Here is a 25,939-nt window from a genome sequence, read left to right as displayed (position 1 = left end):
TACTATTATTTGCTTTATAAATAAATAATACAAAACTTACAAATACATTTATAATGCTTTATTTTCATTTAGTCATTTGCACCTGCATTTAAATGTATAAATACATACATGTATAGAAGCATAAATACATACACACATACATACATATATACATACATAAATAAACAAAAACATAAGAACAGAACAAATCTACTCCATCTTATCCAACTAAAAACTGCTTAAAAGCATAGTTCACACATTTTGTCATCATTTTCATCCTCTCATGTTCTTATAAACCTGTATATAAGTCTTTACTTTGATAACCACAAAGGTATATTTCAAAGAATGTTTGAAATCAAACCGATCATGAGCCCCATTCATTTTCATAGTATTCTTTTTTCCTACTATGACAGTCAATGGGGCTCATGATCTGTTTGGTTTCAAACATTACTCAAAAAATCTTCCTTTATGGTCATCAGAATAAAAAAAATGTATGTTTGTAACGACAGGAGAGGAAGAAAATTATGACATAATTTTCATTTTTTGGGGGAACTGTCCCTTTAAACAGGTGACAGTGTGTTACGGAAACATCACCTGGTACAAAATGTATTGTGTTACAGAAACTACTTAACAGTAGTGAAAGGCTTGGGATACTCTGTCTAAAATGTAAAAAATATTAAAGCACATGTCAACTGCTGGTCTTGCTCCTGGGCCATGCCTCCCCACGATAACAAAGGCTTGTGATTAGTCGAATTCATCCCATAACAGGACATGGGGTCTTCGTCCTCCTCCTCCAAATACTGAATTATGTTTGTTTTCTGACCTAAAGACAGAATTTTCACAATGTAAATATGCACACATAAACAGGATAAAAAAACAAGTGTCATAAATGATACTTACAGGTTGAAAATTTATAAATGCTTGCTTTGCTTCTTGGTACTGTAGGAAGGCTGAACCATCTTGCTGGCCATTTTGTAAGGTTTTTAATGCAACATCTCCAAGAATGTCTACATTTAATGAAAAGAATAATGAATTAAATCTCAAAGCAAACACATCTGGCAAGCTGAATAAATACTCTACTTTGACAGTAGATGTCGCTGAAGAGCAAGTTCAACCGTTACCGGGGTTACAGTAAACAGTAAAAGACGTGCAGGATTAAACAGCGCTTTATCAGGCGACAGTAAGACGACAATATAATAGCTTCTTAAGACATTTCCATTCAGAAGCACATTTATATTACAGCTCTGTTTCTATAACACAGACCGGCTAAAAAAATATTTGGAGCCAAAAACAGCCGGTCGCATTCTCTTACAAAAGTTAAAAACGGTTTTTACTACACTTTAAACAAAAAAGCATTGTCTGTTACAGAAAACACGGTTAAAGCAATATGGCAATCAATACGCCATGAAACTAACGTTATAATACTAAAAAAAGACATGATTCATTTTCGTAAGGGATCATGCTGTTGGTGCTGTTTAGTATTAAAATAAATTGCGATGTTTTTCCACCTTTATGATGGTTTAAAAACGCGTGTTGGCATCGGTAACAGCTAATCAATGGAACACGTGTAACGGACAAAAACTAGACAACAGCGTTTTTGTACAAGTATTTGTAGAAATCGTGGCTGATAGTTTACTGTGTGTAAGAGCTTAAAGACACTTTGTAGCAAATAAAACATTACACAGAGATATATATTTTAAAACGTACCTCTCGTGTCTGTCCGCACTCAGCAGTGGCACCTGTCGACCATTGAAATTCAAAATGCGTGACGTGAGCCCGATTTTAACCCATCGGTCTGGGTTGTTATAGAAATAACCCAATACAAGCTAGGAATAACCCAACACAACAACCCAATATGTTTAACCCACCTGTTGGGTAAAACAAATAACCCAACGGTTTTTAGAGTGTGGCAAAATGAATGCACAATTATATATTGATTCAAAAGATTTATAGCATTTTGAAAAAAAAAACTTGTCATAAATTTATTGCATTTTGTGGAAAAAAGAATCAGTTTTTATAATAAATCTTTGAAAATCAAATTATGAATTTTAATTTTATTATAACCTAAAGATGCTATGTGTAAGTTTGTAACAGAAAACAGGGGTTTTCATCTTGTCAATTTCTTGGTATAGAACACACATTTTTTACCGAAATTAGTCAAAATAAATGTATTGCTTCATATTTACTGTTTTTATGTAGCAATATTTTTGTATTATGGCTACTAAACTGTAGAATTGACAGATGTCCCTGGCAACTGATTTGCAATGTAGCCGAGCTATTTTCTTGTCTCTCGTTTCATTCTATGGCCTTTCTCACATAAGCATTACACTCATATCAAAAGAGTTTTTTTGTACAATACCTATGTACAATACATATAAGAACACAGTGTCCTGCCCTACAATAAATATCCTAAAGCAACCAGTGACAAAAACGTCATCTTTAGCCAGTTGTGTGGCCTGAAGATAACTTAATGTGAGACAGATGGAAGAGGAGCAAACCTGTGGAGACTAAACCCTACTGGACCCTCCTGCTGTTAGTACACAGTTCAGTAGGCACGAGGGGCTCGATGTGGGGGTGCGCTCAGAGCGACCAGGACAAAGGGCATCTGCGCCGGTGCACTTCATTGCACTGTGACCACCAGCAAACACCGCACAAGCTGGGCTATGCATTTTAGGATGTCAGGAAACCACTGTTTGGTTAAATCGAGCTTTTATCCAACATATAATACTAAGGCAGACAACGGCCCAGCTGTAAGTCCATTTCCTCTGTACAAATGAAACTCCTTGCGGTTTTCTTCAACAGTAGCATCTGTGATGGCTTCACATGTATACTTCAAGGACAAAAACGTATACCTTTAGAGAATACAGCAGAACTGTATTAGAAATCTAGGAGGCAATTTCCATTGGACAGTGACAAAAATAATCTCTACAGTGTACCACCAGAGCAAATAGATGGGCAAATGTCAATAAAAAGAGGTTTTTATTTCCAAAATGAAATTTCTTCTTTTAACAAACTACAAAATCCACATCACACGACACCTGCTTCTAAAGCACAGCTTCCTTTTGGGATGTAAAGACAATGTTCTCACCCTCTTCTTTTATCTCATTTATCTGCGTCTTTGATTCTTTTCTACACTACTGTTCTCTTATTTCTATCTCTGTGTGTGGTGATCAGCGCTCATCACCCACAGATACCAGAAGAAAGTTGATTCATCCATCAGAGAGGCAGCAATGAGTCGGTAATCGCTGCCACCAATCTGCTTCACACCTTGGCTTTTAAAGATCCATTTACCTGCTGAGAGCTCAGAGAACATGCCACTTCACTCAGACCCGACTAAGACTGAAAGCCAGATCCGAGTCCAACTAAACTAAGCTTTAGAAATTGAATACTTCTGCAATGAACGGGTCCAGTAAGGTGGGCAGGTGGTAAACATGGCAACGCAGCCATATACGAGTCTTAAGATTGACTATCGCATGAACCTCATAGAATGAATGTCCATGTGGAAACAACTGTGTGTAGGCCTACTTTGTTCAGCATGGAGGAGGAAATAAATGGAAGGATGATGAATGTTGACCCATTTTCCATGAAACCATTAGCAAAAACATACATATAGGTATTCTTTCTGAGAATAGTTGAGCAGAACTGACTGAAACATAAAAAACTGAGGAAATTATAAGAAAACAGAATATAATCAAATGAAAGAACCAAATGTGATGACACGTACTCTTTTCATCGGGGCTGGCTCCGTATCAGCACCGAAGCTGAGCAAGACATTAGCACCGGCTAACATTTGACCAAAACAAGAGCTGAATGCATTACGTCACCAGCTTACAGAATCGTGGAGGGTTATATTATTATACTGCTGTGTGCTACATTACTTTGCATTGTTTTATGTAGTTATAAGGGCACAGGTACTTTGTTGTGAAATTCTTTGCTATTTCATTCAAAACATAATACATTTGCCCAAAAACACAAAGTAATTAATACGGATCTGTTTAAAAAATCTGTTTATGTCCTATATATTCTGTTCTGTTCTTTGCCTTTTTTTTAAATGTCCTCAAAAAATAACAGCCTCTTATTAATTTGTGCAAGCAGCTTATAGACCATTTGCGTGTTTGCAAATAGAGATGACGTTTTTTGAAGTATGAAGTGTTTTAGCGTTAATCTGTGATTTTTATGGATCCGGTCCTGTTGAAGTCTGTTTCCCCTATGTTTCCCTTTAGTGTTATGTTTCTTATAGTGTTTTCATCACATTACATTTATTTTTTATATAAATTTGTATATAAATTAAAAGTTTAAATGGCTTGGCTACTGAGATGTGTGCATGTATGTAATGCACATGCATTGTTCTTTATTGGTATATCAATTATTTTTAAAGTATGAATCGCTGAAGTACATTTAAAAGCAATACTATCATGTATGGGTATACTATATAATACCACATATTAAATATTGCATCATTTTCCTGTTTTATATTATTTCTTCCTTATATGTATAGCCTACATGTATGTAAACCTATAATAAAACTTGTATGTTTACATACAAATGAATATGCATGCATAGGCCTGTTATATAATAATAACAATAATAAAACTTTACATCATGTGTGTGTGTGTGTTATATTTATATATTTATTAAGTATGTAAACATAATCATCTTAGAACAAAAGGAAGAACACATAGGTTAAGATATAAGGTAATAAGATATAATAGAAAATAAAAAAAATGTATATATATTTAAATGGGGATATTATGGAGCTTTTGCATGATTGCAAACAGAGATGACGTATTTTGTGGGCGGAGCCCAAACTGGTGGCAGAAAGTGACAGCTCTGCAGTAGTGGTGTGAAGTTTTAGCATTAAACTGTGATTGTTATGGATCTTGTGTTCTGTCGAAATCTGTTTTCCCTATGTTTCCCTTTATTTTAATGTTTCTTATAGCCTTTTTTCACGTTACATTTATTTTTTTATATAAATTAAAAGTTTAAATGGCTTTTTCTAGTAGGTTATCTTGCCCGTTTTACTCGTGCATAATTAATTTCCACTGTTTTCTGCCACCACTTTGCGCAGTGACGTAATTGTGACGTCTACTCGCAAAAGGTCTATTACGACTTAAAGTTACGTGTTAGGGAAAAACTCCCTCTAGTGGCTAGCAGCTTATTACAACCTGTGGTTGTGATATTTCACAATCAAAGATGACGTATTGATTAAAACTAATCGGATGGCCGTGCTTCATTGATATTAATCTGTATTTTCAAATAGTTAATTTTTATTGTTGAAGTTCTGCAGCCATGTTCAGGTGTTTGTGACATAAAATGAGCAATAATGCATCTAATACTCTGTTATATGAGTAGTTATTTGTATAAACTCTGACGCTTTTAAAATGGCACCTTCCAAACTGTAGTCTGTAGTGGAAGCTCCACCCACTGATGTCACAGGTTCCCTGGTTCGAGACCAGCAAGATTTTAGGGCTGATTCTGAACCAAGATAAGTGCACGGCGCCAGCCACCAGGGCATTTTTGTGTGGGAGCACAGTTCAAAATTGAGTTTCAGCACTGGAGTCAGCCCCGGTGGAAAAGAGGTAACAGAGAATTAAATGAAACAGAACAGAACTGAAAAAATGTGAATCAAATAAAACACGGCAAAACAGAAGAGAATCAACTGAAACTAAACTAAGCCAAATCAAAAGAATCAAGTGAAACAGAACCCAACAGAATCAAGTAAAATACAACAGATGATAATCAACTTAAACTGATCCAAAATAATTAAATTAATAGAAGAGAATCAAATAAAGCTGAATAAAACTGAATAAAGCAATGAAAGGACAGAACAGATAATCCTAACCTAGTTGTGGTTTACTTACCTTGGAGGCCAAAGCTTCTACGCTCTCTCTGCAGGTCTTCTCAATCTCGAGGCTCTCCTGAATGTTGTTCACCTCCTCGATCACTTTGTGAGACACTGAAGAAAAAACATAGCATAATTTGATGTTTGATGCAAGCAAACACACCACAGTTGTCACAACAGAAAACCACACAACAGGTCATCCACACACTGGAGTTCTGTAGTCAGCACATTAAAACCTATCATGATGTTGACAGACAAGGTCACAACATCATACAATTACTCTATCCAGAGAACTGAACCTTACAACAGCTATTTATTGGCTCCCACGCTCAATGGGCTCCATTTGAACTAAATGACTGGGAACATGAAACAGCTGTAGTTATATGAGGTGGTCATAACACTTACTAAGGTGTTTGGGTAGTTGATATGACATGTCTTAATAGTGTGACATCTGGTACTTCATCTAAAACTGCTTTAAAGAGCAATTTTTTTGCATTTCATAACCTCATTTTAATAGATTAAAGTGGACAAAATGAGGAATAACAATAAACAGCATTAACAATAAGATGATTTTGAATAATGCTCTCAGATGTTTTGGACCTCAGTCTGAATAAACATTTCATAAAGCTAAAATGCCAGTTTTATTTGTCAAGGTGTTTGCCTCTCTCTGGATCTCTCATGTTCAGACAAAGTTCAAACTGTTTGTGTGTATTATTCTCTGTCTGTCTGGTCAATGCTGCCCATTGTTGCCAAGTCCATAGTTTTCCAGCAGATATAGGCTACTTTTAAATTGTATTTGCTGAAATTGCGTGGGTTGTTTTTGGTTCGTGGGATGAAGGTGATAAGATTTTGTTCATCTGCTGTCTATCTTAAGACATGATCATGTTTATGAAATCAATCTGTTATGCAGACCTTGTAACCCTTCATACTGATCCCTTAAGCCTGATTTATAGTTGTGCGTAAGCTCTACGCCATAGCTACAGCGTAGGTTATCCGTAGCCTGTGCGTAGCCTGACATGCACCTCACAAAAAATGTTAACAGCGCGTCAGTTCTACGCGGAACCAAAAACGCTGTGATTGGTCCACCAGAACCCCTACCCTTAGGTAAAAAAACTGCGCCATTGGTATTTCCATTTGCGACGTTGAAAACAAAGATGGGCCAAATTGAGGAGTGATTTAACTCAAACTGCAACAAAAGTCGCTGTTTATTTACTTCCACCATTGCTGGTCTTCTCAAATCATACACAACAAGTGGCTGTCTCTTCTTCTTTGTGGGATAACTTGCCAAGCTGCTTCTTCATTGACGGTCGCATTGCTACTATGGTTACACACGTGGATACTGCCTACCAGCGGTCTGCGCTTGTGTTTGCACGTCGACGCGGACAGAGACGTAGGACCTACGCACAACTATAACGAGCCCTTTTAGCCCGATTTATAGTTGTGCGTAAGCTCTACGCCTAGGATGACCAGATGAGATTGACTGAAATTCGGGACAATTAGAGCAGAATTCGGGATTTTGGACAGCAGCGTAGATTTCGGGACTGTCCCGAATTTTTCGGGACGTCTGGTCACCCTATCTACCCCATAGCTACGGCGTAGGTTATCCGTAGCCTTTGCGTAGCCTGATTAACACCTCGCAAATTTTTTTACAGCGCGTCAGTTCTACACGGAACCGCAAACGCTGTGATTGGCCACCAGAACCCCTCCCATCAGGTAAAGCATCGATTAGATCACTTGCCCACCGCGACACCGTCTTTCACCGTCGTTTTGATATTTTCGTGTAATTAAATCATTTAATTTCATTAGAGAGCATACACACTAGGCTTGTTGCGATAGTCGGTGAAACGGTGATTACCGGTGCTTCAGCCTCTCACCGGTTAGATCACTTGCCCACCGCGACACCGTCTTTCACTGTCGTTTTGATATTTTCTTGTAATTAAATAATTTAGTTTCGTTAGAGAGAGCAAACACTTACAACTGAATGTGTCTGCTCCCTGAATTCAGCGAAGCTGAACGCGCATCACGTCACAGAGCAGCAGGTGTCAGATTTCATTTATTTCAGTCAGAGTTTGCGAGGCTCGCGTCATCACAGAGCAGCGGCTGCGGGTGTCAGATTTCCTTTATTCCTGTCAGACTGCGCTGAGCAGACGATGGCAGAAGCCGCGTGCTTACTCGTTTTTGTTATAAGATACATATATGATGTTTAATATAGGCGAGATCGTTTTGTTGTTGTGTTTTTCATTAAGAATAATAATAAACCCATCATTCAAGCAGCGCTTTATGGAGGAATAGCCGGTTGCTCTGCTTGGGACTGGCGGGTTTCTGTCAGAAGTACCTGCGCACATTGACTCAAGCACTTAAACCAGCTGTTGCACTCGCATTTGCACGCAAATTCATACGCAATTTAACGCAGCGTACGCAAGCGCTGGATTTAAACAACAGTTGCATCTAATTCAAAAGTGAAAGTAAAATGCGAACTTCTGTGCATTTATAAGCCCCTCCCACCCGGTGAAACCGGTAAAACCGGGTTTGTCACGCGCTGATTAACCGGTGGGAAAATTCTGTCACCGCAACAACCCTAATACACACTAACAACTGAATGTGTCTGCTGCCTGAATTCAGCGGAGCTGAACGCGTGTCAAGTCACAGAGCAGCCGGTGTCAGGTTTCATTGATTTCTGTCAGTGTGCGAGATGAGCTGACCGACCAGACGATGACAGAAGACGCGTGCTTACTCGTTTTTGTTATAATATACATATATGATGTTAAATATAAGCGAGATCGTTTTGTTGTTGTGTTTTTCATCAAGAAAAATAATAAACCAATCATTCAAGCACCGCTTTATGGAGAAGTAGCCGGTTGCTCTGCTTGGGACTGGCGGGTTCTGTGAGAATTACCTGCGCACATTGACTCAAGCACTTAATTAAACCAGCTGTTGCACTCGCATTGCACGCAAATTCATACTTGATTTAAAGCAGCGTACGCAAGCACTGCATCTAAACAGTTGCGTAATTCAAAAGTGAAAGTAAAATGTGCACCTCTGCATGCGCATTTATAAGCCCCTCCCACCCGGTGAAACCGGGATCACCGGGTTTGTGACGCGCCGATTAACCGGTGGGAAAATTCTGTCACCGCGGCAACCCTACTCCATACCACCAAATGCGAAGCATTGCTTTCCTGACTCTAGATTTTTTGCGGGATTTAACCTTGTGTCATGCTAATTTTCAGCTTGATTGAATATTTTCAACTTGCGCAAAGACACTTTTGAGGTGCATAGCACATGTTTTTGCAGCAATCGCGTTGGCCAATTGCCGTCTTTCTCATCTCCCCTCGCGAGTTAGCGTCTATTCGTGTCTTCGCATAGACTTTGTATGTTATCTACTCGTGCAAATCGTTGAATTCGCGTTTGGGGTGTATGCCCCATAAGACCTGTCCCAACAAGCTTACTGTTTGAGTTAATTTGCAAGAACCCCCAAAGAGTCTGATTCTAAAGATATTCTCCTTTTGTAATGACTTTCAAAACATCAAAATTACTCACAAAACAGAATGTAAATAACAAAAAATACACGTCTATTTGATGACCGGCAACACGCACAGGCTTCTGGCATTCAGAGCGAGGCTGGACTGATGAGATGCAATCTTTAAAAGCGGAGGAGGGCGATACAGGCATACACTCTCAATGCCTGGAGCTCTTACCTTATTTGTGTCCGTAATCACGAGCGACTGGCCGCCGACCAGCTCGCAGCCTCTTAACTAATTACACATTGTGGTTGAGAGGCAAAAACAGGAATTAGCGGCATCGCGGCCAGCCGCAGCCTCCCAATGACACCTAATTAAAACTTGATGAACGCCGGTGTCTGCGATATCCAAGTTCCTGTCATAAGCCCTTCCATGTCACTCATTAAACAGTACTTACTACCCAATCCACGCCATCTTTCGACTCTCTGTCGCTGGTACTACTAGCACTAAGTGACAGGTTAATTGTAATAGCTGCTACCCATAAACTGGGCTAAGTGTGAGGCGGTTGTGGAGCAGTAGGGAAAGGGGGGGATTTCAAATGTCACGCTTGGCAGCTTTAATTGTAAGTTTTGGCCTCCCCATCAACGTTACATCTTCAAATCTCTTTCTTCTTCCACTGTTCACGCTTTTTCATGGCTCCTTGTGTGTGTGTTCTCTCCGAGACAGACAGTGATTACGCGTGCGAGGACGTGGAGTATAATGCTATCAGGCTGGCGTGTTGGAGAAGTGAATTAGAGCCTACGATGCTGTTTCTACAGCGCCGAGCTTGATGAGGGGGCAGATGCCTTTGTGGTCTTATCATTAGAACACAATGGTCATGTTGTCATCAACCTTGCCATCTTCAATTGAAAAGACATGATTGTGTGTTGGGGGCTTTTTCTCTCTCTCTCTTACACACACTCTCTCTCTCTCTCTCTCTCTCACCCTACCTCCCCTATCCCCCAACCTTCTCCTCAGTCGCTTTGCGCTGAATAGAAGCAATTTTCCAAGAGCTATGAAATCACGTAATAGCTCCTAATATGCAGCTGCTCTGCTAGAAGCTGCAGCCACTATTTAAGTGGAACTCATACACAATACGTGTTTATGGCTGAGGAAACATGAGCAAAGGCCAAGATTATTCACAAAAACACACGCTCCTCTCTATCAAATAATGACCTATTTCATGCATTAAAATGAGAATGTAATGGATTTTTTTCCGCCGACACCGGCAGCCGTCCGTTGTGCTTTTTAAATATTTTTGCAATTTAAGTCACGCGTTTGAATTCCGTGTTTCGCTGGAAGAGAAAGAGAGTGACAATTGTATAGATGCGCAAGAGAGGTGAAGTGCTGTGATTTGGTGGGCTGTGCCCGTTCGGGAGGGACCACATAAAGATTTGTTTGAGACTGAAACCTGTCGCTTCACTTCTTTTCACCCCCGACGCCCACCCTCCCCTCAGGTGTGTGTGTGCTTGATATAAAACTGAGACCCCAAACTTCAGTCATTAACAGTGAGACCTGTTGATTGCTACACTCACGTCTGAAGTGCCATCAGGGAATACATGACATGTGAATTTGGTATCTGCTGCATTCATCAAAACATCACTGTCCCACCTAACATTACATACAAGATTGAGCAGAATGAATTTAAAGACCCAAAACACAATTTTGGTTCAAAAGTGATATCGATTTTGACAGCAGTTACATTTGTTTTGATTTAGAGCAATCTGAATGACAAGACATAGGATAGAAAATTCAAAAAAAGATTGGAAAATTATTCAAATATGGTATATAGACAGCAATGAATATAAACAAAAAACAAATGCATACCTTTACTACAATAATATTTCGTTTTTCCAGTTTGGCAATCAAAAGTCATACATTTCAATATGAAAATCTAATTTTCTCAAGACTAAATTATGTGAGTTCTTTATATTCTATTTTACACTGAAAAGTGATCTCATTCGTATTTATTTAATTTATAAGAAATAGGGTACATATCCCTTTTCTCCTGAGCTACTGTACGAAAAAGCAAGCTTTATATAAAATATAAATATTTTCTCTGGGATACACCAAAGATCATTAAAAAACTGGGAGTTCTTGTTGGAAAATGTTTTCTTATGGTAGCCCAAGGGTGTGTCTAAATGTCTTATTCTGCCATCCAAAGTCCAAAAGAGCAAAGCACACAGCCAGTATTTACCAGAGACATGAAATTTTTTTCACATACTGTAGTAAATACATATTTCAACAGACAATACAATAAACTATTGTTTAAGTGTACTATAAAGGATACACTATGTGATATATATTAAGCAAAACAGATAATTGAATTAGATAAATATAAAATATAACCACACCAACCTTGTTCAAATTCACTTAGCTTCCGTAGGGCCTCATCTCTTTCATCTTGCATTTGTTTACACTGAAACAAAAAAAAGTCAAAAAAAAATCACTGTTAAGTTTAGTGGGCACAATATAGAATGTTCTGCAAAAAGTATTATTATGTTATTAAAAAGCAAGACATCCTCCAAAACCTTAAGACTACACACACAGATCGGCTTTGGTGACATAAAAAGAACAAGAAATAAGGATAAAAGGTAACTTAGCATTAGTGACAACAAAACTTACCTCCTTTTTGATTTTCTTATACTCTTTTTGGAGACTTTCATATTGACGAAGCACTGCAGAAACACAGGGATGCCAGTTAAACATTTTTTTAGAAGTTTCTAAAGAAATTTACTATCAGCCACTATAAAATCTGAGGGAGATCCAACCAAAAGGGAACCTTTTACCACACACACACAACTCATGTACGGTGTGACAATTGCTCATGGAAACTTATACTAATTTCCACTCTGTAAACACTAAAATACTAATGTTGAAGTGCAAAAATAAACAATTAGGCTAGAAATAGAGAAGAAGAGACACTTTGAATATAATTCCACCCAACTATTTACATACTGTATAGCCAGTTTAGTTTCAACATACATAAACTGAAGTGTAATTTTAAACATTGCAAAAGATATGATCAGTATATTTTTCCATAACTTCCTGTATTACAACTCACACTTTGTCTATAAATGTCACAGTTAGTGTTTAGTTTTTATAAGATTTACATAATCTAAATGTTCTCTGCCTTAGTGTATGAGGTCCACTGTGTGCTTTAGGCCAGTGGTTCCCAACCTTTTTCACCTTAAGGCCCCCCTAGTTGCCCACAACAATATTTGAAGCCCTCCCACTCACTCAATTGTTTCCAAATAAAATTACTAAAATGGCCAAAAAAATAAACATCTTGATTTTGCTAGTTTTAGCTTATTTAAGTGCTTGTTTCGTCCATTTTTTAATCATTTTAAGTTATCTTGATGACAAATCTGATGATGCCCCCCTGTGGGCCTGGCCCCCTGGTTGGGAAACACTGCTTTAGGCCACTGCAAAAAAGGCACCTGTATTTGGAGAATGACATTTACATCTAATATAGGTCCACAAAAAATAAGGTTCTTTGTTAAGGTGTATGGTTCAGTGAAGAGCCTTTAACATCTAAACATTTCTGTTACACAAAAGGTTCATAGAAATAGAATAGAAATGTTTCTTTTACGGAACCAGTGGTTGAAAGGTTCTTTGGGGAACCAGAAATGGTTCTCCTGTGGCATCCTGTTTAGCGCCTTGATTTTTTAAGAGTGCTGTTTTACTTCTGAACAAAGCAAAAATGCATTGTCAACAAGGATGTCCTCAAAAATGCATGTGCATGTCCACACAGGCCTCCACGGGGATTTACAGGGTTAAACTGATTTGTGTAATATTTTCCTCTGCATGCAGGATCAACTCGCATAAAAACAAATTCAAAATGCTTAACTTAAATTGAATTTCTTTGTTGGTTAAATATGTGAGATTATTGTTGTCTACCTAGATGACAAACCCTGTAGTATACTCAGTATTTACTCACTCATTCAATTTTAATATTTGTTTATTACATATTTTATATTAACTTGGCTTCTTTTAACTATGGTAACATTTTAGACAATGATAAAACATATACACAAGTAAAATAAAATAAAATCAAGTAAAACAAAAAGTTTTGAGTAGACTATATCAAAAAAGTAGCCCTACAGATTGTTTTATCCACCAAAATGTTGGAAAGTCCTGATACTATAAAGTAGTAGTACTGTGGTAAAAACTAATTTAATTTCGCTTGGGGAAAAATATATGTGTGAGAACTGTTTTGGACGTTTTTCGATGTATAATTCTCGAAGTATTTGTAAGTTAACGGTTGACAGAATGTTACAGTTACTTGGTAGCTACACTGAGATTTAAAGCGCACAGCACATGCCTGTTCGTTCACTCTTTTGGACACACCCACGCTTTACATGTATTTGTGAATCAGACTTACTTTTGTTGGACGCTTCTGTAACCATTTTCGGTTCTTTCTCCTTTCTTGTAGACGCCATTGAAACGAACGTTCCTGTTGATACCGACTAAAAAAACTCCGCTAAACCACAGCGCGAGCAATACCGGAAATGAGACCTACAGTAGACACACCTTACGATCACCTGTGGTAAAGCCCCCCAATAAACCTCAAACTCTAGTACAGCATATTTTCCACATAAATATCATAATAACTACAATGAAATGTAGGTAATTTCCACGTGAAATATATACTGTTGTATATTCTTAAGTAATTAAAATAGTAGCCTAAACTGTATTAAACTGTAACTAATGAAGCGGAATATACAATATCTTTAAAGACATAATAGAAAATGCATAAGCCTGATTTAATTATATTATTCAATAATTAAATAATGTCAGCAAATTACTATTTTTGCCACGTGACAAATATTCCTGGGTCATCATTTTGACCTTGAGACAACTTTCATATCAAGCAATCAGGGACATGTTTACAGTTCATGTATTAATTTTGGCTTACAACTAGGGTTAGGTGCTTCTGCTGTCATTTACCAGTTCCCCTTGATTTAAATGGGACATTTTACAAGACTTTTTTAAGTCTTTGGTGTCCCCAAAGTATGTATGTGAAGTTTTAGCTCAAAATACCATATAGATAATTTATTATAGCATGTTAAAATTGCCACATTGTAGGTGTGAGCAAAAATGTGCCATTGTTGGGTGTGTCCTTTTAAATGCAAATGAGCTGATATCTGCAGTAAATGGCAGTGGCGTGGTTGGATAGTGCAGATTAAGGGGCGGTATTATCCCCCTCTGACATCACAAGGGGTGCCACATTTGAATGACCAATTTTACCACATGCTTGCAGAGAATGGTACCATAACTAAGTTACTGGGTTGGTCTTTTTCACATTTACTAGGTTGATAGAAGCACTGGAGACCCAGTTATAACACTTAAACATGGAAAAAGTCAGATTTTCATAATATGTCTCCTTTAAGGCAGTGGTTCTCAAAATTGGGGCCGTGGCCCCCTGGGGGCCCCAGTTTAGTGACATTTTATAAAATACATTAATTTATTATAAATTCTGTGTATTTAAACCTCAGAAAAATAAGGCTACCAAACAACAGCACTACATTGTATAATTTAATAAGTTTAATACAAATTTTAAGTTTTGTACATTGTTTTATGTGAGAAATTTTCTTTGGGGGGTCCACAAAAGGATGCACCGTACACAAGGGGCGCCGCATGCCGAAAAAGTTTGAGAACCACTGCTTTAAGGGACCCCTATGGAACATTTCTTACTTGACAAAATCAGACTGAGCCATATTTATTATAGCTGTACATCAGACTACAAAAAGCTAAAATTGACAAACCACTTTTGTTTCACATTTTAAGTGAACTTCCAGCATGTCTTAGGCTAAGGGGGTTAGTGGGGCCATTTTAGTTTTAGCCCTAGTAATACAGGATTTGCTTCATGAAATAATATTTTGAAGATGTTTGATATCGTTTTAGCATTTATTTTACAGTGTATGGGCCATTCCACCAAACCGGTGCCATTTCTGTCACCAGGACATTATATGTATACAAATGCAAGAAAACTAATCCTTAAATACATTTATTATTAAGCAAAGTGTCATGCATGTTAATCTAACAACACATAATTTAAAACATTAATAAAAACTACACGGAACACTAAAAAAAAAACGCTCTATCGCTATTTTTTACCATTAAATATAAAGCATAAAATTCTTCAGATATCTTTATTTTTGTGGGCATATACCCCATCCTTTTCTTAAATATTTTTTACCGTTGAAAGGGTCATATTATTTTAAGATAAAATGCACATTTTAGTCATGTCCCCAAGATTTCACTTAGTCCTGTTATCCAACACATTCCCCCTCTGAAAATCTAAGAATATTCCACTAGGAATATTTCACATTTTCAAGAGAAAGTTACATCATCTGGATCTTCTGAAGGCAATGTGAAGATCAAAAGTGACTTCTCTCACTTTCTTTTCTGTATATTTCATAATATTAATGTGCTATGAATGTGCATGCCAATCTTAATATTCAGTTCCGTTACCTAAATTATTTCTTTGATGTTATCGGTTTATTTAAAAATAAAAAAATTGGTAAATCACTAGAATTTGCTCAGTGTCTTCATGTTGTTAGCATATATTTAAAGCAGCTTTATTTCATGTATTTGCTAAATCTATGCTAAAAACCTTCATCCTCCATTAAGAAAATATGTAAACAATTTTACCAGTTACCCGAGATTGAAAAATACTAATTTTGAAAAGTAAAATATGTGTGTTATTAGATTTGAGATTAGTGTTTAAAAAATTACATGCAAACTACGTGTCAAAACTTACAACATGCAAATGGAAGCAATTCTGTGAAATTGCCCATATACTGTTTTAGTATTCATATGATTCATGAGACTATAGTAACTATGTTATGCTAACCTCACAAGAACCTATTCTTGTTTGCTTCAATAACATTCAGACATGACTGTTATCATTATGAAAAATAAACTATGCAGCCTGTCAATCACGATAATAATATAATTTATTTCATCTGAGAAATTTGACAAGCTTAACAGCAATCAACACAGGTGAAACATGTTTATGCATACAGAACAACACAAGGGAATGTGAAATTATTCTAATATTACAGCACAGATGCCGTTAAACATCATCCATCTTTTTCTAAAGGGAAATAACAGCTGTCAGTGATAACCACACACTATATGATCATTCACCATCTACAATTACCTGTCTGTCAGCATAGACGAAGTTTGGTCTTCAGCCTTTCATTTGAGTGCGTTTCGTACATTAAAATAAATAAAATCAAATATTTCAAGGGATGGCTAGTAAATTATTCATTTTGAGCTCAATCACGTATTCTCAATTTGACTGGAATGTTTAGGGAGATGGTAAAATGTGTGTGCTTAGTTCAGTGATAAACAGATGAAATGGGTCGCACCACCGTGCGAATAAGCCCTGAATATTTCCCTTTGAGCTAAACATCCTCTTTAGACTGGGGACAGTGAATTAACAAACAGGATCTAAAGAGTTTGTAAATCAGAAACAAAACGGTTAACCAAAACAACAGCAAACATAAAATACAATGATCATACAATTTAACACACACAAACATGTATAACACAACAACGGGACTCTGAAATAATCTCATGGGGTCATAACACATGGGTTTAATAACACACTAATCGAAGCAGTATTTATGTTTATAAAACCATTATATGTATGTGTGCTTCATAAATCTGTTGTAACCCAGTGTTACACCCCAATAATCTAAACATCATTACGATAGGGCTGGGACAGGGGTCAGAGATGAGGTGTTTTGTGACAGAGAGGTCGTGTGACTCCCGAGGTCTTAGGAGGCGCCATGGCGTGCAGCGGACTCTCTCGGATAAAACTCGGCTATCGTGCTTTGAGGAATTCTCTTCAGCATTTCTTTGGGGAAGATTCGGAGTAGCTGCCAACCGATGTCCAGTGTCTCATACACAGTTCTGTTATCATAGGGACCTAGAGAAATGGACACACATTGTTTAAAATCAATTACATTACTCCCATAATGCAACAGTTCAGCATCTATGTATCAGGGATTTTTGAAAAATGTGTTAAGTGTATACAACACAAATCCGGGTGTTGCTGTTAAGAGTAGTAAACATGTGCAGAAAAAACACAGCATGTAATAAATTGCAACATCTGGTCTATAGCCTTGTAATTGGCTTCACTGCGCAAAAAAGAAATACTGTATCGAAACCACAGATTGACGCATAATACATGGCATATTTTTGTTAAACAAGAGAAAAGTGCTTCAGATGAAGGAAAAATTTTATTGTTCCACAAAGCCAATAGGGAGACGAGTGAATGCGTGTTTTGTTCTCTGTAAATAGAAGCAATAACTGAGACAGTCGGAGTCCGACATGTGACGGTGGAACTTAGACAATGTCCCTTTTCTACCAATGATAGTAATGACACGCTGATTGTGTGAGCACACAAAAGCAGTTGAATGATTTCCATCCAAAAATAGGGCTGCAATCAATATGAAACATGTACATGTCTTTTTTGTGAAGTGAAGTGGAGGGTTTGATGGAGACGGAGGTTATTGCACCTCGTGCCTCACTAAAGAGCTACAGCATTGAGAAGAACATTCATTGAGGTTAAAGTGCTTTGTGGCAGAGCAAGAGTAGTGGGTGAGAGAAATACTGTCTAGTGGCTTCCAATATAGAGAATAAAAACAACATAGTGCATAATATCGCAGTCAGCAGTCTAAGGGGGCGTGTACACCAAAGCGTTTACGTCCTGGGCGGCGTATGTTTTTAATTGTTTCCAACAATTTGTCCGCGTTGAGAACAGGCCTCTGCGTTTTTACCACGCTCTGCCCTGAGCACCCAGAGTTGAAAAGGGTGAAACCAAGTGGCAACTTCTGAGATCTCTTATGAAACCAATATGGAAGTGACTTAAACTGTAATTCATTGTCTGGCCGCTCCAGGCTGGCTCCAAAAGGGAGTCAATTCCCATAGACCTCAATTTTAAAGTTCCCAACTTTACAGCAGGAAATAATGTATTTACAGCCTGGTACAAAAAGTGTTTAGGTCTATATAGCAAATTTTTCCTTTATGACAACTGTGAGGGGATGAACTCATCCGTTTAAATTATAGTAAGCCTTAAAGTTCTGCATAATTAAGGGCGTGGCCACTTGAGTGACGGATAAACTGTCACTGCTGTCACTAGAATCGAGATAGGTGGGTGTGGTTTCAGCAATCAGCCACCTCCGCTTCACCCATGTCCCACCTCTTTTTTATATATGAAGAGTTTGGTTCCAAAACGCAATAAACGCCATTTTTGAAAAAAATGAGTTACTGCCAGAATCAGCATTATATCAGGTCAGTATTAAAAAGTAAATTCTTAATTTTACGCAAAATCCAATATCTGCCGTGTTATTCTGTCATCTTTTCTACCTTTTTTCCCTAAACGCAATAAACACCACTCCTCCTTTTCTACAGAATGCCATAAATCCACTCCACAGATTACAGCGCACCATTCCACGCAATGTAAACAAACAATGGCGGCGCGTTGAGTACACGGAATCCTTGTTTTCTTCATCTACTTTGTACTTCGTGATCACCAAACAAACAAAAACAAAATAATACTTTAAAATAATTGATAAACCTGTGATGGTTTTCTGTGATGGGAAAGAAACGTAAGTCATCAACATCTAATAATTTACACAAGAGGCACTTGGAGACGGGTGCTTATTGTGTGCCCGGGCCGACAGCATCAAGTTTCTGTCATGCTAACACATTGACCCCAGGAAATCTTATGAAAAACTTTCCAAAATTTTACTCAAAGTCAACGAAAATCGAGCAGGACCAAAACATTTTACAGCTGATCGCTGTGAAAAACGTTAAGCGAAGACGTCAAGTATAACCGCAGCAATGACCGTGTTCTTAATATCACAAAGTAAGTGTTTTGATTATTGCCATTAATGTTTATTTTTTTATCAGTGTGTACAACTTGTCAACTAAATGAATATAAAATGGCAAAGATGAATGCACATTTATATAGGCGATTGATTCAATAGATTTATAGCATTTAGAATAAAAACTTGTCATGGATTTATTGCATTTTGTGGAAAAAATTATCCGTTTTTATAATAAATCTTTGAAAATCAAGTTATGGATTTGAATTTTTTATGTTTTCATAAGCTAAAGATGCTATGTGAAAGTTTGTAACAGAAAATAGTGGTTTTCATCTTGTCACTTTCTTGGTATAGAAAACACGTTTTTACCGAAATTTGTCAAAATGGATTTATTGCGTTTTGGAACCAAACTCTTCATATATTTTTTTGGCCCATTTTGCCTTTATTTGAAAGACAGTAATTAGAGAGAGGACAGAAAAGCACAGGGTGGAGAGAGGCGCATGGGATCGGCAAAAGACTCGGGTCGCCGGAAGTGCGTCTGCACCACACGTCGGAGCACTGTCCACTACACCATCGGCTCCGCCTCTTTATCCATTTTCGGTTATCCGCCAACAGTTTTGGGTAAAGTTACTTGTAAAAGTAATGCATTACAATATTAAATGACTCCCCAAAAAGTAACTAATTGCATTACTTAGTTACTTTTCATGGAAAGTAGTGCTTACGTTACTTTTAAGTTACTTTTGCATTACTTTTTCTTACTTGGCTGAGGCTTGATCTCTTTCAGGTCTTGCAGTTGTTTTTTATGATCGCAAAAAATGTCAAGCTCTGGCCTACCATCTCCGTTTCTGACTCAAACTGTTCCCGCTCAGACACACAGAGTGCGTAATTCTATGTTAACATGTTCAGTTTAATTCAGTACATTATTTTATTTTTAAATTGAATTAATTAAACTGAAAAGTAACTTTCATTACTTTTTTTAAAAAGTCACTCAAATACTAATGTGTATATTTATAAAGTAATGCGTTACTTTACTCGTTACTTCAGAAAAGTAATATTATTACGTAATGCACGTTACTTCTAATGCGTTACCCCAACACTGTCCGCCAGTGATAGGCGGTGACGTGCGACTTAGATGGCAATGGCAGGCACCGTCTACCTTAACTCTTTCCCCGCCATTGACGAGATATCTCGTCAATTAAGAGAAAACACTTCCCCGCCAATGACGAGATTTTCGTCATTTCGTCATCTTTCGAGCCCTTCCGCAACTTTTTAAACCCGGAAGTATTGCCCTATGGCAAGCGGCTGCATGTCCGTGTCCGTTTTAAAGATCGCTCTGAATGGGATCTCTATGAAAAGTCCGTCACAAAAATGGAAATATCTCTGCTTTTTGCTCAAAATATGGTGTTTTTGCAGAAACCTACCCATATTCAAAAGCTGATTACAAAAGAACCACTGAAGGTAGAATAAAAAGTTTTTTTTTTTTTTTGAAAGCAGAGGGTCGGTTCTTTCATTTGGTATATTGTAAGTTTATATATTTAAAGAAGAACATTTTCTGGAAGGCATTAAACTTTGGTGAAAATCATGAAAAACGCTGGCGCTGGCTGGCAACTTTTTTAAATAAACGCTTGCGGTGAAAGAGTTAAGCTTTTAAAAGTTCTTCACAAACCTATGGGTGACAACATGGACACTACATCCATATTTTTTTACAGTCTATGGGTGGATCGCTCAGCTTGTCAATGTCACTTTTCACTCGGCTGTCCAATCACAGTGTAGGAGGGGAGGGACAAATATTACAACAACCAACCGGCGTATCACTCAATGACTGATAAACAAAGCAGAAGTATCATAGCAACCAAAGTTGCCAAAATTGGCAGATTTTTTGCTTGTTTTATGCTTCACTTAAAATGGATATTTTTGGTCTTAAAACTAGACTAATTTTCTCAGGTCATTTTGCTCATCAAGACAATGCATCTTGCCAACTGCCAACACACACTTGTAGCCAATCAGCAGTAAGGGGTATGTCTACTAACCAACATCGTTGCCTGGGTTGCGTATGTGTGGGGCGAGTCTATCAAATGAAGGTTCAGATTCTATTGGGGTAGGGGCGTGTTTGTTTAGGTGATTTCAAATATCAACATTGGACACAGAGAGCCTTTAAATGCACTTCATGTGTTGCATCAAATGTAATTTGCATGTGCCATGCCATGATTCTTTAGTTGACACACTTCCAACTTGAAAACCCAAGGCAGTTTGACCCAACATCAGAACGAACCATTTGAGGTGGTAGTAATAGTTGTACCTTGAGCAATGAAGTTTCTCTCAAACTTCTGCAGGAACTCCAAGTACAGCAGATCATCAGAGGTCAAAGCTTCCTCACCCACCACAGCCTTCATGGCTTGAACATCTTTACCAATGGCATAACAAGCATACTGCAAGAAACAGACACTAAAGGTAAATGTCAACATCATTAACCAACATGTCCAAAATAAACAAATAAGCACATCACAATGTATTTACCAGCTGGTTAGAGACATCTGCGTGATCTTTACGAGTCATGCCCTCCCCAATAGCAGATTTCATCAAACGAGAGAGAGAAGGCAGCACGTTGATTGGGGGATAGATCTTTATGAGAAAACAAAAAAGATCAGAGAAGAAAACCAGAATAAAAAATTCCTTCACAAAACACTTCCTTAAAAATTTTCTGTATATAAATAATATAATGCTTACATATACATACATACACACACATCTTTTCGTTATAGTCATTCCTTTTTTAAATGTTTTGAAATTAGGAAAATAAGGCATACTGTTTCAAATGCATATTTGTGGACAATTTTCTAATGTTTACTACAGTATCACCCAATCCTCTCACCTGTCTGTTATGCAGTTGTCTGTCTACATACACCTGCCCCTCTGTGATGTACCCCGTAAGATCAGGGATTGGGTGAGTGATATCTGTATTGGCAAGAAAAAAAGAGACATTAGCAGACTGTAGCATCTTTGTTTATTATGCACTTTAAGTCATGTTTATTCGTAGAAAGCAAGGATGTTTCTATAGTAACCACAGCCATCAAGAGTGCCAACTATTGGGTGCAGTCGTTGTGTCTGGCCAGAAACCAAAATAAAGACGTGAACATTTTACTCCTCTAAACTGTCCACAGTGAGTCTGATTCTGCCTTTGTCTGTGACACCTGCATTGCTAAAAAAAGTGAAAGTGGGTGAGAGGGAGTGCAAAAATGTGCAAATGTGTGTGTACCATCATTAGGCATGGTCAGAATGGGTATCTGGGTAATTGATCCATTTCTGCCCTCCACTCTTCCAGCTCTTTCATAGATTGTAGCAAGATCGGTGTACATGTAACCTGGGAAACCACGACGACCTGGCACCTCTTCACGGGCAGCAGACACCTATGACACACCCAAAGTCATGAAATTATTTAATGCATAAGACTTTACTGTAAAATCGTATGGGTCAATCTTTAAATATAGTTAGGGTTGTAAGGTTTAGGTAAATTTTTTTTTAGTTTAGTTTTATTAATGCATGCGTAAGGGATGATGCATAGGCAGCAGGTTGTTATCACAAAAATATTATTTCATGATAACAAACGGCTGCCTGTATATTATCCCGCGTATTACACGGCTATTTACCTCTTAAGTCAGGTAAGGAACATTAAATATTGATTTGAAATATTTTATTTGCTCATTTTGTTCAATGAATGCAGACCTTCCACGAAGAAAACTTGTTGACTTTTGGTTTTAAATTTGGAGTTCAAATAATAACCTATATGACATTAGATTTACAAATGATTAAACCAAATAGCATGTTCATGGTTTAATCATTTGTAAATATAATATCATATATGGTATAAAAAGACATATTTATATAAAATTTCTGTGTATTATTAAACTGTTCCGGTTAAAATTTTCCAGTATTCAGGTTATCGTGTTTTATTAGTTTTGAACAGTTGCTATCTAGAAATAGGATCAGTGACAAAAACTGTTTGGCAAGATGAGAAATAAAAAAATATTTTTAAAGAACTTGTTTTAAAAGCACACATCAGGTTTATTTTAACGCACATAGTGAACTTGTGTTAATTTTATGCAATAAAATATTACATTTGCACCATTTTCATGAAACTATGAATGTCAAATGGTGTAACCGCCAATTGCGCCAAAGAATGAGAAATATAAATTTTTTCTAATTCACCTTGATGGCATGTAAGCGTAATCATAAAAAATAATTTTAAAATATAATTTGTAAATGTACATTTTAATGTGTTTTTGTAATATTTGTCCTGACATATGCTGAAAACAGCTCTGTTTTCTAAATAATCTTTGACAAATTATGTAAAAATTTATGTTAAAAAAAATCTTATTACACTAAACTAGATAATTATATTTTATTCCACATTTTTTAAGAATATATTTATATTTTCATAAAAAAATACTAGTTACACCAATTTTTTTTGCAATTACTCCCAAAATATTTTTTTTTTAAATGAAATAAAACCAGAAATTTTAGACTTGGTCCTCAAAAAAGAGAATGTATGCAAATAATCTGCAAATTTATTTAGAAATTTTAACCCTTTTTACCCCTTGAACCATACAAACACAAAATAATTAACGTTACGTCATTGACCCAATAACGAACCTGCAAATGTTGCCACTGGTAAATCGAGCATTCCAACGACCCATTTAAAAAGTTAAATGGTATTGGTTTATGTCTACTTATTTATATTATGTAATTAATGTAAATTTTGCTATTGTTATTTAGTTTCAGTATAGTTTATAGATTAGCCTTCATTATAGACACTGCTTTGCCACCAATTTTAGATTTATAACCCCAAACATCACATAGCCTACAGAAAACACACTATGATTGGTGGTCAATTATGTCTTCCTGTCTAATTGGAATTTACATAAATCGAATAAAAATTGAATAAACAAATATAAAAAATCCTTTAGTTTTAAAAGTTTTTCAAACATTTTACTGTTAGTTTGCACTTCTAGTCAATCACATATTTTTTTTAAAGTTTTTTTTAACCAATTTATTCTAAAAGATCGAAGAATTGAATAATGCATGAGCCATAATAAAAGCAGAAAGTTAAAAAATGCCAAATGAGCTGTCAGCATGGAGGTGACAGATACCTTCACAAAATCAACATGGGACTAATAAAAATTTCAGATTTACACCGGTAAAACTCAGAAATCGAACAAACAGCAATCTTTACCTGACTTCAACTGACTGGATTGCCCAAAACAGATCAGGGCCACTGCAGTGATCTGCATTACATCTTTATCTGCATTACCTGTCATCTATACACTGATATACTTTGCTCAGATCTTCTCCCAAGGTTACAGAGAAAGCAGGCAGAAAATCATTTCTCAGCCTCACCTTTACCAGGCTGAATGGGAGAGGGAGTTAAATGTTAATGCTCCTGGCACTCTGTGGAAGTTGTGGAGGCCAAGAGGTTTTATAGGTGGATCCGAATGTTTCCCAAGGCTACAGCTACACAATGCAGGAGAGAGCCGCCTATTCACATGCATGCAAATTATTTAGAATGAGAATTATGCGCTTGATGCGTTTAGAAATCAAAACATGTTTTATAGTACAAAAACGATAATCTATGGCATGAGGGAGGAAAAAGAAAATGTAAAGCTTGAATCCACTGTAAGTCTTTTTGGATAAAAGTGTCTCCCAAATGCATACTATGTAAATATAACAATTTACTTTTTTATATTTTATGGCAGTATGCATTTCTGAACAAGCACACGGAGGTGCCGAATTATCGTTTTAAACATATGCAAATGTATCTTACACTTTGGCAGATGGTGTTGAATTCATTCATCATGATTAGACACAGTAGCTCTTCAACATAATCCACACAGGAAACATGATATTAACCGTAACACTGGACATTGCCCCAATACTGTTCCAAATGTCAAGAGGGGGTTACCGCGCTTTTGTTAAAAGAGATTTTGCTCTTTCATTGTTGTTGACGCTGTTCTCTGTTTGATCGCTGCCTAACAGCTGAAATTGGATATGAGGGAAATGGGCCCATACACGAACGGTCAACTACTTCTATTGATAATCAGACCTGAGAGACACACACAAAAGGTTGTTATATATAGGGAACACGAAGACTCCGTATAAATGTGCTTTTTGTGAATCTAACCTGGGAAGTGCATGGATCATGGTTGGGATATCAGAAAATAATAGGGAATCAAACAGAGAAATGCAGGATTATTTACATCACAAGGTCAATTATATTTAAGGAGTCGTGAAATTCAAACGGCAAACATGTCGGTAAGGCGCGGAAGAGGGCAGTGGAAAAATCCCAACAAAGCAGAGAATGTGTTTTACACTCGCTTGCCCTTGCAACTAATATAAAAACTACTCTGCTGTTGAATGCTTTTCATAGCAATAAATTGTCAACAGGAACTGTTTATAGGAGGGTGCAAATACAAGCGCATTATGCGTCTGTAAAAGAGACCTTCGACCATGTGCGTCGAAATGGCTGAATTCACCAGCACAGGAACATACTTCAGAAAAATGTAATATTATTATTATTATTATTATTATTATTATTATTATTATTAATTGCTCAAACCAAGAAGCCGCATTAAGCCTTTCAGCTTTGACCATCCCACTACACTCATGTTTAAACTGTTTGATCACAAACCACTTGTATCTGTTTCATGTGTTCACTGCCACTATTTATCACAGGGACATTTTAGAATATTACGTATTAAAAAGCACACTTAAATTTTTTTTTT

At 37.0% G+C, this 25,939-nt stretch overlaps 2 protein-coding genes across 2 annotated transcripts in view; both read right to left on the bottom strand.

Annotated features, from left to right (window-relative positions):
* The window catches only part of shtn1 (shootin 1), a 41,725-nt gene extending 27,898 nt beyond the window's left edge, over window positions 1-13,827 (bottom strand). The window contains exons 1-4 of the mRNA XM_065244911.2: window positions 13,703-13,827; window positions 11,944-11,996; window positions 11,677-11,737; window positions 5,841-5,935 (exon numbers count right to left, since the gene is read on the bottom strand). Of these exons, the coding sequence (XP_065100983.2) occupies window positions 5,841-5,935; window positions 11,677-11,737; window positions 11,944-11,996; window positions 13,703-13,760 (267 nt within the window). The 5' untranslated portion in view covers window positions 13,761-13,827. The remainder of the gene's footprint in view (window positions 1-5,840; window positions 5,936-11,676; window positions 11,738-11,943; window positions 11,997-13,702) is intronic.
* Window positions 13,828-16,262: 2,435 nt separating this feature from the next.
* On the bottom strand, window positions 16,263-22,615 carry atp6v1ba (ATPase, H+ transporting, lysosomal, V1 subunit B, member a). The gene is made up of 5 exons (XM_073812429.1): window positions 22,420-22,615; window positions 22,036-22,118; window positions 21,681-21,785; window positions 21,463-21,592; window positions 16,263-17,260 (listed from the first exon to the last, which is right to left on the bottom strand). The coding sequence occupies exons 1-5, from the start codon at window positions 22,517-22,519 to the stop codon at window positions 17,109-17,111; spliced, it is 570 nt and encodes a 189-aa protein (XP_073668530.1). The 5' UTR covers window positions 22,520-22,615; the 3' UTR covers window positions 16,263-17,108.
* Between the last annotated feature and the right edge of the window lie 3,324 nt (window positions 22,616-25,939).

Source organism: Paramisgurnus dabryanus, chromosome 17, assembly GCF_030506205.2.
Source record: "Paramisgurnus dabryanus chromosome 17, PD_genome_1.1, whole genome shotgun sequence".
Taxonomy (NCBI): domain Eukaryota; kingdom Metazoa; phylum Chordata; class Actinopteri; order Cypriniformes; family Cobitidae; genus Paramisgurnus; species Paramisgurnus dabryanus.
This window is presented reverse-complemented; position numbering and strand designations above follow the sequence as displayed.

Excerpts from the sequence above, each read along its gene's own strand:
- atp6v1ba (XM_073812429.1), bottom strand. The coding sequence starts at position 22,519 with ATGTACACCGATCTTGCTACAATCTATGAAAGAGCTGGAAGAGTGGAG. Across the intron at positions 22,119-22,419 it reads TCTGACCATGCCTAATGATG|ATATCACTCACCCAATCCCT; the intron begins GTACACACACAT and ends TTGCCAATACAG. Across the intron at positions 21,593-21,680 it reads CAGATGTCTCTAACCAGCTG|TATGCTTGTTATGCCATTGG; the intron begins GTAAATACATTG and ends TGTTTCTTGCAG.